This window comes from Oreochromis niloticus, linkage group LG16 (genome assembly GCF_001858045.2).
Source record: "Oreochromis niloticus isolate F11D_XX linkage group LG16, O_niloticus_UMD_NMBU, whole genome shotgun sequence".
NCBI classification, from domain to species: Eukaryota; Metazoa; Chordata; class Actinopteri; order Cichliformes; family Cichlidae; genus Oreochromis; species Oreochromis niloticus.
In genome coordinates, this window is record NC_031987.2 from 13,114,793 (window position 1) to 13,130,200 (window position 15,408).

The following is a 15,408-nucleotide window of genomic DNA, read 5'->3' on the forward strand; positions in this document are numbered from 1 at the left end:
CGGACTATAGATTGGTAAAACATAGTCTGATATGATGAGTCTCAATTGTTGCTGTGACATTTGGATTGTAGGGTCAGACTTTGGAGTGAACAACATGGATCCATCCTCCCTTGTATAAAAAGTTCAGGTAAGTGGGAGTGGTATAATGGTGTGGGCCATGTGATATTTTCTTGGCAGACCAGTTGAGCGTCATTTAAATGCCACAGCCTTCCTGAGTGCTGTTGATCATGTTGATACCTTTATGATCACAGTGTACCCATCTTCTGATGGATGCTTCCAACAGGATAACGTGCCATGTTCCAAAGCTCAAATGATCTCAAACTGGTTTCCTAAATATGACAATGAGTTTACTTTACATAAATGGCCTCTGCAGTCACCTGATTTCAATCCAATAGAGCACCTTTGGGATATAGTAGAACGGGAGATTCACATCATAAATGTGCAGCCGACAAATCTGCAGCAACTTTGTAATGCTGTCTTGTCTATATAGACAAGAATCTCACACAAATGTTTCCAGCACCTTGCTGAATCTATGCCATGAAGAATTAAAGCAGCTCTGAAAACAAAATGGGGTCCAGTTTGTACTAAAAAGATGTACCTAACAAAGTGGTGTAGGGAGTGTAGTGGTGCAATATAACAGCGGGAGGTACGAATTTTAAAGATTTTAAGGAAACAAGAAGAACAAGGTCTGGTAGTTCTTTCAGGCATTTGTTATTACTTTCAGATGGGCTTAACAACAAGAGCTTTGTGCTTGTTCCAGTTACAGTAAGCAATTCAGGGAAATGGTAGGGCAAATGGTTAGTGGAAAATCTGAAAAGTTCAATGGCTGCCTTGCTTCTCACATTCTGTCCAAGTTTTGGGGCCAAAACATACATGCGCTTTATGTGGGTATAATACACGGCTGGTGTCTGTAACTGTGTTTAGACATATCCGTGTGTCACCTACTGTCATCAAGCATTCATCACTCTGCACTTCCCTGTTAGTGCGGTGATAGTCTAGGTATTGTTCCCAGCAGTAGGTGATGCCAAGGGAATAATGGTAAGAAACAGGCGTTGGTATGGAAGACTGGAAAACATCTCTTACACCAGATGACTATCAAGAACAATCAGACCAATACATGTGACAAATATGATTCATAGGCTATATATTTATATGCCTCATCAAGTCATGTATGAGGATGACTGTAAACTATTTTTAGTAGTTTTGAAAACAGGTAGTTGGGACTGAAAATGAGTAACTGTGATACACAAGCAAGACATTCCATTCCATTATGTTATTAAAATTTTAACTTCTCTGCTACTGACACAACCTGCCTCACTCTAACTTCGTCTTTAAACATCTGGCCCTCGCTCGGATAGTAGTGTGTGTACTGTGTGTGTGTGTGTGTGTGTGTGTGTATATGTACGGGTTTTGGTTGGCATAAGGCAGAAAGTCAGGCCAGCCTGTCAGGCCCCCGAGGGCCCTCGTTGTTTGAGTCTCCATTAGGCTGATGAGGTTTGGCAGCTGAAGTTGCTGGAGTTAGTGCTGTGCTTCAACCCTCCTCGTAGCTAGGCCTAATTAAACCTAGACCTCAGCCCTAATTTAAAGATAATTAGCTGTAGGGGTTAGCTACCACCACCACAGGGTGAGATGAGTCTCGTGTAATATGTGTAATAATGCATGCTAAATGTTTTTTTGGTGGTTTTAGTCAGCGACAGACCAGTTGAATGAAAGGCACTTACCATATGTAATTTGGCGGATGGTTTTACCCAAAGCGGTTTACAGTAACACAAGTGCAGACAAACTTTCCACTCTGGTAAATATTGTGTCACTCTGAAACATAATGGATTATCACATTATGGTGAGACTTAGTAAAGCAAACAAGGATGTGTGTGTTTGTGATATACAAACAAACGAAGTGGCAAGACTGCATTTTTGTAGGTGCTGCACAATAAACTGTCTGACCCTTGGGATCGGCCCTATGTTTTCCCATTAAGCTATACTGACAGCTTGACATTTCCCAGGGTAGAGGGCTCTGATTCAGGTATGTTTTATTCATCCTATTGACTTCACATTGCTGCCAAGCCAAACAGAGAGCAAAAGCCTGAAGTGTGGTAGGCGGCAGTGAGAAGGAGAGCAGAAGATACCTGTTGTTGTTGTGTTTACTGCTCAGATAGCCAGGCAGTCTGAGACTCGGAGACAGCTGGGTGACACATACACAATACACTCATCACCATGCAGACAGAGATTGGGAGATATTGCAAACACTGAGTGGATAAAACTGCCTATTTACTGAGAAGACTTGAGGCAGACAGGTGAAAATGCGGGATTACATGCTTCAAGAAGGTTTTTATGCTTTTCTGTACCCTACCTCCAAAAAGCTACATAAAACCAAACTTAGACAGATACTTGTTAACTTCTACTTCTGCTTGCCAGCCTACTGGTTGTTTAGCTCCATTAAGTTGTAGAATTCTGTTGCCTGCGCTGTGAAGAACATCTTATTTAAGCCAACTCAGACCTGACAATGGACTTTTATTCGCTTGCATTCCAGGTATAAGCATTAATTCTAGATTTATGTTTGACTGTGTTTTTCCTGCTTTTTGCCAATCAATAAAAAACTGTTTTGTTTTCTTTTTAGCTAACAGAATGAAATGTTCTTTAACAGGGTAGTTTTGTTCCAGCACATATTATACCTGGAATATCAGTAGGGGCCCTGAAACCAGCTTTAGTTAATTAATACAACTGGTGTTGGTTAATATGTTGTCTGGGGTCTAAAGAGTAGATTTTGGTTGCTTAATAAATCTGACAGTCAGTAGTGGAAAGCATCTTATTCATAATTACTGCTTTCTTTTAAATCTTTCTACCCATTTCAATCTTTATGAAGTAAATATATTGTCTTTATAAACGTATTTCTGTGTTTTTTCTAATACATAGAACAATTATGAGAATGTCCCAGGAGCGTTCCAGATAACCTTCTTCTAATTCTTCTGGAATTCTGATATAATTGTGGCAATTTTCTCAAAAACAACACCAATAATTTACCTCAGAGACGTGTGAGAATTTGACCCCAAGATCAGTTTGGGATTTATAACAACAACATTCGTTCTGAGTTTTCTTGTCTGTTTCTTTTTAATACATCGTGCAACTCACTGCCATCGTAAACACATGGGACCATATTTGGATTTATTTTGCCTGGCTCTGTGCAGGCAAGTGCTTCCCTCATCTTCATGCACGTCACGTGAGGCTGGGAGCTGGGTGCAACGGCGGGAGCCTCCTCCAGGACAAAGCACTTGGGGCAGGGAGACACTGTGGGCCTTGTTCCCCCTTTGACGGCTTCATGTCAAGTGGGTGTTAGCTTGGTGGGAGACCCGGACCCCCCTGGAGGGTAAAGCACTACGCAGCCTGCCTCCAATTGAGGAAAGAGACACCGAGGGCTTATTGAAGATGCACTTATGATCCCGACATCGGCGACATCGCCTATGTCTGTTTCAATACACACAACAATAATGACAGCATATTTTTAAGTAAGACTGTTTAAAAGACGAGAGGTTGAGGTTGAAGATGAGGAACAACCAAGACAGTTGATCTAAATATGTGAACTACAGGTTCTTTTAGGCAGAGGCTTGGAAAATTCAAAAATTGTTTCTACATGTAGTACTGAGAGATAAAGGAATTGATTAAATAATTACATTTTGTGTGTACACTCAGTTACAATCATGTTATTCCATGTTACTTGAACCATACTGAAAAAGCCGCAAGGTGAATAAGGACAGGTGTACCGTGAAAAAGATTACTCACCCTAGTAACCGTAGCAAGCCATAGTGGTCAACAGTGTCGAGTGCTCTTTCCTTTCTTTATCGTCTACTTTCTCTGTCTGCCTTTCCCCAGCATCTGGCTAAGTCTCACCAGTGTCCTTGCTAATGCCCTCGGGTGAACCGGGCCATGTCAAACTCAAATACATCAATCACTTGGTGCTAGCCGTGGGGAAAGAGAAGGGATGGATTGGCAGAAATGTAGGGATGAAAGCAAAGAAGAAGGACGGGGTGGTTAAGGTAATGTATAGCCACTAGTCAACCCTCTTTCACCTTATTTTTCTTCTCCTCCAACCTCCATGTCTCCTTCCCTCTGCAGCAACTCCTACAGACTTTGGAGTCAGCTGTCACATCACAAGAGGCACTTTCAACTGATTCTCATCAAGCGGTTTGCAGACCTAAACACATGTTGGAGAAGAACAGAGCAGTGGAGAGGAGAGCAAAAGAAACAAAAGGACAGTCAAGGCCAGAAGAGAAAGCATTAGAAAAAGGAAAGAAGAAAAAGAGCAGTGTAAGAAGGGAGATGAGCACTGAAAGCAGGTCGAGGAGAAGGAAATAAGATAGCAAAAGAACAGAAGCACAAGGAAAGAGGTGACAAAGCTATGGGAGAGCCTATCAGCAGGTGTGTGCGCATGTGTGTGTGTCCTGCAGAATAAAGTGTCCACGTCAGAGCCTCGGTTTCCCCCCTGGGCAGTTTCTGATTAATTGTCCGTCCAGCTGCTGTGATAGCGACTACTTTAACCAAGACTCCCAAGACACTCACCCATGTCCCATCCTCCACAGAAAGACACCTCTACTCCTGTGTACCCAGCTTCCTGGCTGACCTTCTCTGACTAAAATTAGGATTTTTTTTCCTATTCGGATACCCCCCATTCTTTTTTTCCTGCCTCTTTTTGGCTGCTACAAATAATCTTACATCAGCACCCCATTCACCTTGCCATCAGGGGATAATGTCTCTCTGTGGGAGAGGGGTTTTGGAACAAAGGCAGGGGGAGCTGAAAACCGTATGATATGCTGTGTGTTCCCCCCTGTGTGTTTACACATGCTCTGGTGACTGGCTGAGATAAAGCATCCCTGTCTCAGGTAAACAGTCTAGCACAGCAGGGTAAAATGGCAGGGTTGACTTTGGACCTGCCTTATACTTAGTCAGCACCTCTAGATATAAAGTACCATCCCACCCACCCACATTTAATCACACAACTGCACACACATAATTTCCATTTCAGTACATTTTCATTATAGTTCAAATTCAACAATTACGAATTCAAATCTGCTTTTCGACTCTATGAACAATAACTGCCGTACTCAGCACTGTCCCCTTATTTTCCTCCCTCTTCTCCAGACTGCATAACCATAGCATCTAACCTGATGGCTATATAGCCAGCCCCCAAAAGCAGCCAAGGTCAATTGCCTTTCCTGCTCCTCTCATCTTGTGCTTTATGTACCTTCACATCCAGGGGAAAAGAGCTGCACTATTTCTGCTCTGCTGCAAGGTGACTGCTGCTTCATACGAGTGACAGCCACACAAACCAGGAATACCAAGAGTACCAATCATTTTGTTTAAGGTCTTCGTATTTTGAAAATAAATCCAGAAAGTTAAATTCATATAAAAATGCAAAATGTTACATTTCAAGCAAAAGAAAAAAGGTCTTCTAGGTCACAGCTTCAGTCTGCTAGTAAATGTTGGACTTGAATTTCTAAAAAACAATTTAATTAACAGAAGCTATACATGGAGCTACCTTTGACTTTGATATTATGGACCATAACTAACAATAATGAGAGTCGATCAATACTTTCAACTCTGTAATTACTCCACCAAGCAGTGACTTTCCACTATTTTCTGGTTCAAATCAGCATTCCACTGCAGACTCCTGAAGCCATTTTTATGAACTCAGGTGATCTTTTAATGTTAGCAGAATAACCCCAGCAGTCAGTTTTGTAAAGGGTAGTATGTCAAAACATTTGTCCACAATTAGGATGGTATTTAGATAGTATAAACACAAAAAAGGATGATGATTAAAGTAAATGCATTGTCTGACATGTTGGGAATTTAGATGATGAGACTAAAGGCTGAAAAAGACTTTTTTCCCCCAATGATGAATTGGTAATGAAAATTGAGCCCCCTTTTTTACTTTTTACATGCTTTATACTTCATTATCTTTGTCTCTGCCTGTTTGACTTTCTGGTTGATGCTTTACAGCAGTCATTGTTTTTCCTCATCTACAAGATGAATAATAAATATTTGCCTAATATTCAGACAGAAACTCCCAAGCCACAGTGTATAGTGTGTGTGTGGTACCCATTTTTACATTTTTTTTTCCCTTTGGTATTGAATAGTAAGATCATCATTAATCCCGATGGTGTTGGATTATCGGCGGTATTATTTTTTACTCGCTGCATTTTTTCCCTGACGTTTGTGTGGTAAACTGCGGGAATTTTACAATAGGATTTCCATTTGTTGTATAAGTGATAGCGTGTTTGGTGCAACCATTTTTCATCCTCGCATAGATAAACTGTTTCCCGGTGAAGTCTGAATATCTCCCTTTCTTTCTCTCTCACTCTCGTTCCCAGATGTCTCCTTACAGCTGCCATGACTGACTGCAAACTCATTTATTACAGGTCACAAACACCAAGTGCTTCATTTAAAAGGACACCCCACCCCCACCCCCACCCCCAACTCATGCACGAGTGAAAAATCGACCTGCAAGAATAGCATACAGGGCACACCGTTCCATTAACACCAAATGGAAGCCTGCAGGATTCAAAATACGGGAACGGGGTTCGAGTGGCGGGGTGCAAAACAGAAAAAAAACATGAGGGATAGTTTAGGGACATATTTTAATCTGCTGCAGCGACCACAGTTAATGAGCACTAAGCACATAAAGGACGGGGCAGCATCATTACAGCTCCTAAGACAAAATCAAAAATATTTATTGCATTATGGGGTTTTGGCATGACAATGATTGGGATCTCTTGCTATAAGTTTGCTGACAGAGTTATTAAAAGCGTAGTTTGTTTGATATCACCTATTGTAAAGAGTCTTAACCGACATGTCTGCTACATATTTATTCAAGCTCGCAAATCACCAAATCAAGATTTTGTGGGAAGCATGTGTTCTGCCGGCCATATCCGATATCACTCACAGCTGTCTGTAATTACATTGTACATGCAGATTAGCTATGAATATTTTAGAAGGGGATTACTAAAAGAGGAAAGAGACAGAGACGCACAGAGTCGAGAGAAATCAGCCCTTTAACACACACCCACATGCAGAACTGCATGAAAAGCTCGTTTGAAGGTGGAGCCAGTCTTTCATGCCCAAGTTGTCAGCCTATTATCATCCTTTCATATGTTTGCCACCATTATTAACTGTGAGCGGGAATAGAAAAATAACACAAAAAAGTGAGAATAAAACACATCACTCCAGCATGTCAGGCTGTCTCTTCAGAGCGGGGGGGGAAAAAAAGAAAGAAAGGCATGGCAGACCAAGTCTTATCATCGGACTCTCATTCTAAAACGTGGCAGTAATGAGTGTGTCTTAACAAAGATTAGCCATAATTTCCATTGTCATTTTAAGGCTCCCACATTATGTGGAGGCTTACAAAGCCACAGATGAAGGCAGAGGGTGGGCGGAGGAAGACGAACAAGCAGACACTGGAGCAGAGAGAGAGTCTCTGGAGCTTGGTTAGTCTGTCAGTCACCCTCTATCCCTTCAACCGTGCATCCACACGCGCACTGACAGACAAAGTCATAACACACACACATGCACGCACACACAAACACACAGTATATGTACGTTTCCCAAACCCTTTGTCGCCACATTTTGAAACCCTCAAGATGCGGTTGTCAAAAGGGTCGGCGCCTGACAGCCTCCTGCAGCCCTCCAGGAGGATGCAGAGGACAGACAGGCTTATTGTTAGAAGAGTAGCAGCAACAACAAAGCAGATCAAAAGTCTCACTGACTGACAGACATACATGGTGCGTTCAGACTCCCAACATCTACATTGTTTAGTGCACGCAGGGCTGAGGCATTCAGGGGCCTGGATCCTGCACATTTGCCTTGTACATCAGAGTGATGGCCCAGGGTCAAGGCAGTGTCAGAATGTGGGTATGTGTATAAGTGTGTAGGAGTTTGGGTGTGTGTCAATCTGCTACGCACATTGACACCAATCTGCACTGGTAACTTTATATTTATCCAATTAAAAATAATGAAGAATGTTAAAAAGAAATATTATGTGTATTACCAAAATCCAAATCTGAGAATATTTAACTTTGAAAAAATAATGAAGAAGTTATTAGATTGATAGCTACAAGAATATGGCTGATAGCAGAACAGATTTAGGCCCTGACACTCTTACTTTAGGCTTAATTATAGACAGGCCAAAAACATGTAAGTCTATTTTTCATATTTATATTTACCCTGATAGCAGACATGAACCTTGCACCACCAGCGATAAAGAGAAAGCAAGTCTGTTCAGAAATTTTATTTTATTTTACTATTATTTTTGGCTGACACGTGTCCTCTTTTCTTGGAGTGTTGCGTATTGGACCATAACACACACAAAAAGCTGAATGGTAGCAAAAGCACAGTTTTTTCTTTTCTTTTCCTTCGGCAAGCTCTTTTTGGTTGCCCTAAAAGCATACGTGCCATCCTAATTAAGGTCCATCTGATTGATTTCCCCCAACTAAAATTCAGTCCCCCATCTGTCTAAAATAGCTAGAGTACATTGTCAAAGATACCAAGCAGGGCCTCGCTCCTGTTTGTGTATATGAGTGTTTGCTGCACTACCTTGTTAATGAAGGACTTTGGTTGCTGTGTATTCAGCACTCAGGGCCATGTTACACGGAGGCAATCAGCATTTCTATTTGCATGTCTTTCTCTCACTCCCTTTGCTTTCATTCTCTCTCCAACAAACACAAAAACTCAAAGCTTGCTCAATTTACAGAGAGGAAAAAAAGAGAAATCATAAAAGCATAGGAGCACAGACGGAATGAGTGATAAACATGAAACAAGCATTCTGTCTTCAAGAGTTAAGACACCTTATCAGATCTAAAGTAATCTAATAGCTTGAAAGTCATGTTTCAAACATAGAAGTTGCATTTTTTTATACAGATGTGCTATAAACAGCTGCCCAAATTAAGGGATGCACGTCCATGGGTGATGGCCTCTGATCTAATTATGACATCCCTCACTAAAGGGACATTTATTAGCTAAGCTGAGAATGACACATGTCAAAATAGACCTGGATGTATGGTGCGTTTGTAATGGCAGGTGATAAATGAAGGTGCATCGTTTGCAAAGGTCACAGAGGATATGAGCCAATCATTTCTGCTGATGTAGATAGGAACCTGACTGGTTATAAGCCCAGCAAAGATCCAACACGATACTTCTACGTGTGTGTTCAGAAAAGAAAACTCTCAAAAAACATTTGGAAATTCAGTGCTAAGTAAACAATAGTGAACTGTTATAAGACATTCTGGTAGTAGCTAAATGATATTGTGTAATATTCTTTAATCAGTAGGCCAGTACACATAAATCTTAATGATTTCCTACAATACTACACTGCAAACACTCTCGATTGCACAAAGAGAAGATTCTTAGTCTGGCTGGCTGGGGGTTTAAATAACACAATAAATCATTGTCTGTTTTTACATTTTTATCATTAAAGAGGAAACACTGACTCACCAGAGAGATTAATCTAAAAGCTACATATATGTGCATCTAACGGTCCTTTTCTCAAATTCTAAAAATAGCCTGTTTTCCATATTTTTTAAAATAATTTCAGCAGCTTTTAAAAACAATACAGGAGGGTCTTGCATCAGGCTATAATAGCGGTAACTGAATTTTCTTTATAGTGGAAAAGTGGCTTTATATTGCTCCCTATCTGTTACTCTGGCCAATAAAGAAAGGACAAAAGCACAAATGTTTATGTTCTTCTTTTCTTTTTCCTTCTAATAAAATGCCTGGTGGTGGTAGACGGTCAAAGCTTCTTTAATGGGTGACAGCAGATAGGACTGTAAGCGTGGTCTGTGCCAAAGCCCAGCTATGTTGGCTCCTCAGTTTCATATCATTCTTTCATTATCCTTGATGCTGGATAAAAAGTAAAAATATACAATGAGGAGACATTTACAAGAAGTGCCAGGGTCTCCTGTAAAAGGTGCAGAAACTGGTTTAAAAAAAAGAATTATCTTGTCTCCCTTTCTAGTAGGTTCCCTGTCAGTGTCACCCTCAAACCTTAAATGTAACACATACTGTGACCACACACATCAGCTTACAAATTTGACAGTACTGTCAGTTTCAACCCAATAAACAGTGAGTGCCACTGTAAGTTAAAGGTTGTAGTCGCATTCTGTTCAGCAAATTAGGAAAGAAGACGCCGCTCAAAGCTGTAAAACAGGCTCATTTAGGGATGTAGTTTATCCAGATTGCAGTGATTACACGCAAGTGAAAAAACTCCACGCACACGCAGAGGCATTCAACAGATGATTCGAATGCACTCCTGTGCACAAAATATATGAATATTCATAAACACAAACAGAGTTTTGGAATGTCGCCATATGGTTCAGAATTGCAAGCTGTATCAATTTCCAAACTTGTTCAGCTGTAGTGTGAAACTGCAGTCCAGTGAAGAGGAGTGTGCACAGTGGACTCACATGGGGGACATTCAGCATATTGCAGGCATGTACCCTGCTGTCATGAAGAGTCCAGTTTAGCACAGGATTTTCTTTAAGTGGCGTTTTTAACACTAAACAGAAGAAAATAAATGACATGAAGGTGATGAAAAGTTCATAAAATTTTAAAGCAAAGGATTCAATTGAGGATGTTATGCATATTTATGGATATTTGTATCTTGGGACATATTAAGATAGATGCCAACGTTAAGTGAGGAAACTCAAGAAAAAGAAACTTTGAGCATGAACGCATGTGCATTTTCTTATTTTTCAACTGAACATCATAACACACGCGAAGTCCTGGCGTCAGGACGCGCTCACATCCGAGCGCGCACGCACACACACACACACACACACACACACACGCGAACACATATTTGAGCATCCGTTTCTGTTCTGTTTCGTTTTATGTTATTTTACTATTTCCCAATTAAATTGAAATGATTTGGAGCTTCACTGTTGGCCGAAGCTTGTCTAGTCTGAAAAGACATTAAGACTGTGATCTTCATACACAGGTGCGTCAGATAATCTATAACGAAATCCATATTTTTCTTTCCGGATGTTATTAAAAAAAAAAAAATCAATTAAAAAATGTAAATTTAACTTCGAAATATGCGCCTTGCTCGGACACGATTAAGACAACCCCCCGGGATAAAGTAATGTTATCAAAAATTAAGTTTTCTAAAATAAATGAGCAAAAATATATAACCGCTTTTATTTTGGAACAACAATATATTATGTTAGGAATATTATTTTGACGTCGTGCAGCACACGTGGTGAGTGTAAAGCAAAAAAAAAAAAAAAAAACATGTGGAAGCATCCCTCCATGCCCTGTCTCCTGAACTGCATTCAACATTTTAATTCAGTCACTGTCTCTCAGCTGTAAGGCTCTCACACACGAGGATTTATTAAAACACGGGTTACAATGTTAGATCTGCCCTAATATGTGCACATTACACATCACATTTAACGCAATATGATGCTTAAAAAATCGCGAGAGACGTGGTGCCAAAAGAACTTATATTGTTTGAAATGTTTGACTTTTTTTGGAGACCCATACACTGCATTAGCACATGAGCACTAAACAAACAAACAAAAAAATGACCACAAGAAAAATGCAGTCATTTTCGAAGGATGGATACAAGTACATATATTTCAAACAAAACTGCAGAGTAACAAGTTTGAACAGTAAAAACAGTGAGTACACTGTTTTTTGTTTGTGGTGTTATACGCCTTAAGTCACATAAACATGACTCTAAGATATGCGGTGAAACAGTTTAACAGGCAGCATGAGGGGAAAACGACTGTGTTTGAATTACGATCTAGAGATGCTGTGTCAGTGCAGCCGATACTTGGATTTAGTCTCATTTTAGTCGTAGTCGTCCGAAAATGTGATTATCTGTGGTGATGATGGTGGTTGATGAGGTGGTATTGCTTTTTCTAACTAATCTCTCTCTCCCTTTCTCTCTCTCTCTCTCTCTCTCTCACACACACACACACACACGAAGACGCACAGACACCGCTGAGTGCACCTATACCTCCCTATGCGTAAAGAGCGCCCCTGCACTCTACAAACAGTACTGCTACTGTCAGAGCGAAAAGTCCCGTGCGCTGCAACGATGGTCGTCAATTTGTGCTCCACGGGATCCCCGTGGGCATTTACTATAAAACGAGGAATAATCTAATTTGACTATAATCCGCTTTGTTTTTATCCTGATTACAGAATGCACGTACATGTTCGCCACTGTTATCACCGTTTGCACAGGTGAGAGTTACACAGATCAACACAAACAACAAGCCAAAAAGCCTAGTAATATAGAGAGCGTTCCCACAGCAGTCTCTGCAGGACTCAACGGTTTGAAGTAGTCTGAACCACCGGGTGACTACTTGCGGAGCCTCAAGCTGTTACTGTAAATACAACCCACTGTCCAACCAGCCGAATTCATCAAAAAACAGTAACCATGGGGTTGCGTCTTATTATCATGACGACAGTTGTGATTATTGGGATAAATTAGTCAGAATGGGACGAAAGAGCAGAGATTGAAAGCAACTTTTGAAATAGTTATGCGTTAGACAGCCTGTCTGTCCACAGGAGGGAAAACAGGAGCACAATAGCCTGTTGTAAACCAAGGCTATAACTCCTCTGTGTTTGTCTAGCTATGTCCTGAGGACACGTGTGATGAACAACAAATGCTCTCATTTCTCTCCAGATTCAACAGTGCCGCTCTGCGCAAGAAGACGGAGCGACGCGCTCGCCTGGATCCTTTCGGCTTGTCAGATGTACTGCTACAACCTGCCATCTGCTCTGACCAACACCTGTGTCTCTGTGCAACTGTGATCTTTACGTCATTTCATTGGCTGTTGTTTAAGACGTTCTCCGGCGTTAGAATTCAGTGCTGCTGGTGAAACCGTATTAGCGTGTTTGATGTGATATGATAAGCTCCAATAGCCATATGCGCAACAAAGAACAGTGACAGAAAAGTATGCTCGGTGGGTAGTTGTGCTGCGCTCAGCGCGCACTAACCAGCTCCGCGGACACACAGTTTTGCGCACTGGGGAGCATAGGGTTGGAATTCACTCACCTGATTGTGAAAAGCTGAACCCAAACAAGAGGCAAGTCAGAAGAAAGCCGAAGCAACACTGGGCAGTCGTTGGTTTCATTGTTGTGCTTAGCAAGTATCCCCTTTAAATTCACATGTCCAGCAGCGTATCCTTCCCTGAAGCAGCCAGAAAGGATGGATCGTTTGCGTTTGACGCCTCTTGAGCGTGCGACTTTGGGGACTTTTGTTGCTTTTAAGTAAGTTTGCTTTTTGTCCGAGTGTCCTTTTCCTGTCCTCTCTGAGCCTTCGGGCTTAAAATTGTGGCTTACTTGACAGCAGAAACAGTCGAATAATAGTTTCCTACGCACGCTCTGAAAAGCTTGTCTAAACAGTGTAAAGCAGTACTCATGGCATTACTCCCCGACTTGGATACAGTATGCAGCTGCAGACTCGCATTTTTCAGACACACCTCCCAGTCGCCGAACTCCTCCTACACGCACTGCGATTGGCACAGGTACCCGACCATCATCCTTAACCCCGCCAGTTTAGACTTAATGCATTGTCCCATTGGTTACCACAAGATGCCAAAACCTCATGAATTTGTGCGTCGGCACTGTTGCACCTGTCACACCGAACACAGCAGAGATAAATCCTGCCAGAAGGATTTATGGGTGTACTGAGTAAAATAGAACTGAATACCACTTACCATTGGTGGATTCCCATATGCTATGAAATATGTGATCCGGATAAGGTATATTTTCATCTTCTAAGATTTGATTTAATACTAAACCGTGAGAACAGTACATAAAATTGATGCTTAGAATGGAAATAGCAGTTTCATCAGGTTTTATGTTTACTAAGTTCCCATTTTTCCTGTAGTCCCCCCCCCAAAAAAAAATAAAATAAATTATTGATCTACTATAATGCCACTTCATTTTATAAGGTTACTGCATAAGTATAATCAAGTAAATAAGGACATGTATTCTTACAGCAAAATCATAAACCATTTGTTTCTTTGTTTTGTTTTTCTGCATCTTGAGACAAGATTTTCATTTTTCATCACTTATCAGGCTACATTACTCCTGAAGGCAATATATCTCCATATCCAAGAGAAACATTTCCCCACCAGGGGATGGTCTTGGTGTAAATGACACAAATAAAAGTCAAACAGAACGTTTAGATAGCGGTATTATTGTGCTCACTGAGCTATTTGTAATAGTTTGAAACCAGTGACTTTGGAGTAGCGGGAAAATAACTTAAGATAATGGGGGTAAATGCAAAACAACATGACAAAAGGTTATTACTTTCACCAGCTGCTGACTACTTTTGCACTTTAAAAAGAGAGGTGAATGCCTCCTGGAGTTGCAATATGCCCACACATCTGGACAGAAAACATGCACTCTGACTGTCCCCCAACTCAAAGTTTTCTTGAAACATGCACACACACTCAAATGTGCTCACAAGTGCGGAAGAAGTCTGAAAAAGACTTGAAATACTTGAGTGATGTTCGTCTCACAGAGTTGGTTCATCAGTAAGTCAAAGCAACATTGTTACAAAACACTTTTACCCATTTAAACTATATTTACCTGCATGAATGAAGGGTTTATAATGGAGCTTAGACACATTTTATAACACCTTAAGTTGAAATGGAAAAGTCGCTCAGATTATTAGATTGACTATATGGCACAACAACAGAAACATTTTGAGGGCTTTAAAGGACAGAAGTATGATATTAATGCTCTGTTTTTAGCTTTATTATGACTAGATGAGGCAGATTTTCATTGCATAAAAAGCATATCCCTGAGCAATAATCTACTCCAGCCAATAAACATCAGTCTTTTAGCTATAGTTCATCCGGGGCCTTTGCTCTCACATTTACTGAGGTATTCCATTCGCTGGCACTAACCCACAGATTCTGGTACTTGAACACTAAGCTGAACTTTCTGATCCAAGTGTACAGTTTGGAAAATGGGATGCATACAGTTTCAGCTTTCACTTTCAAGAAAGTCAAAAGGCTCTGTTGTTTTCGGCTTGGCTGCAGAATGAATAGTGCACTGAACTGTGAGGGGCACTTCTTGAACCTCTGCTGCAGTGTTGACCCTTCACCAGTGGGGGGCAGTCCATTTCTCACCACACAGGTCAGAGGTCCGGTGGCGTGGCGCGGTGGGTGGTGGGAGGTTCAAGCTGCCACCGTACAGTTTCCTGACTCTGTCTTTGACATTGGTTTCCTATCACACAGAAGCTTTATTAAATATTCCACAGCAGAAATGAGCTTTTAATATCACTGACACTACAAATTTATTAAGAAATATTGAAAAATGAGATCTGGCAGCATGCTATGAGGAGAGGCTTCACTCTAAATATCCCCCAAATGGCTGACGTTTATCATTTTTAATACCAAAAAT

At 41.0% G+C, this 15,408-nt stretch overlaps 1 protein-coding gene across 3 annotated transcripts in view; it reads right to left on the minus strand.

The window, feature by feature from the left end:
• The window catches only part of erbb4b (erb-b2 receptor tyrosine kinase 4b), a 289,951-nt gene extending 276,497 nt beyond the window's left edge, over nucleotides 1-13,454 (minus strand). For all 3 annotated transcript variants that reach the window (XM_005451921.4, XM_019353299.2, XM_019353298.2), the window contains exon 1: nucleotides 13,046-13,454. In XM_005451921.4, the coding sequence (XP_005451978.1) occupies nucleotides 13,046-13,124 (79 nt within the window). In that variant the 5' untranslated portion in view covers nucleotides 13,125-13,454. The remainder of the gene's footprint in view (nucleotides 1-13,045) is intronic.
• Nucleotides 13,455-15,408: the final 1,954 nt, after the last annotated feature.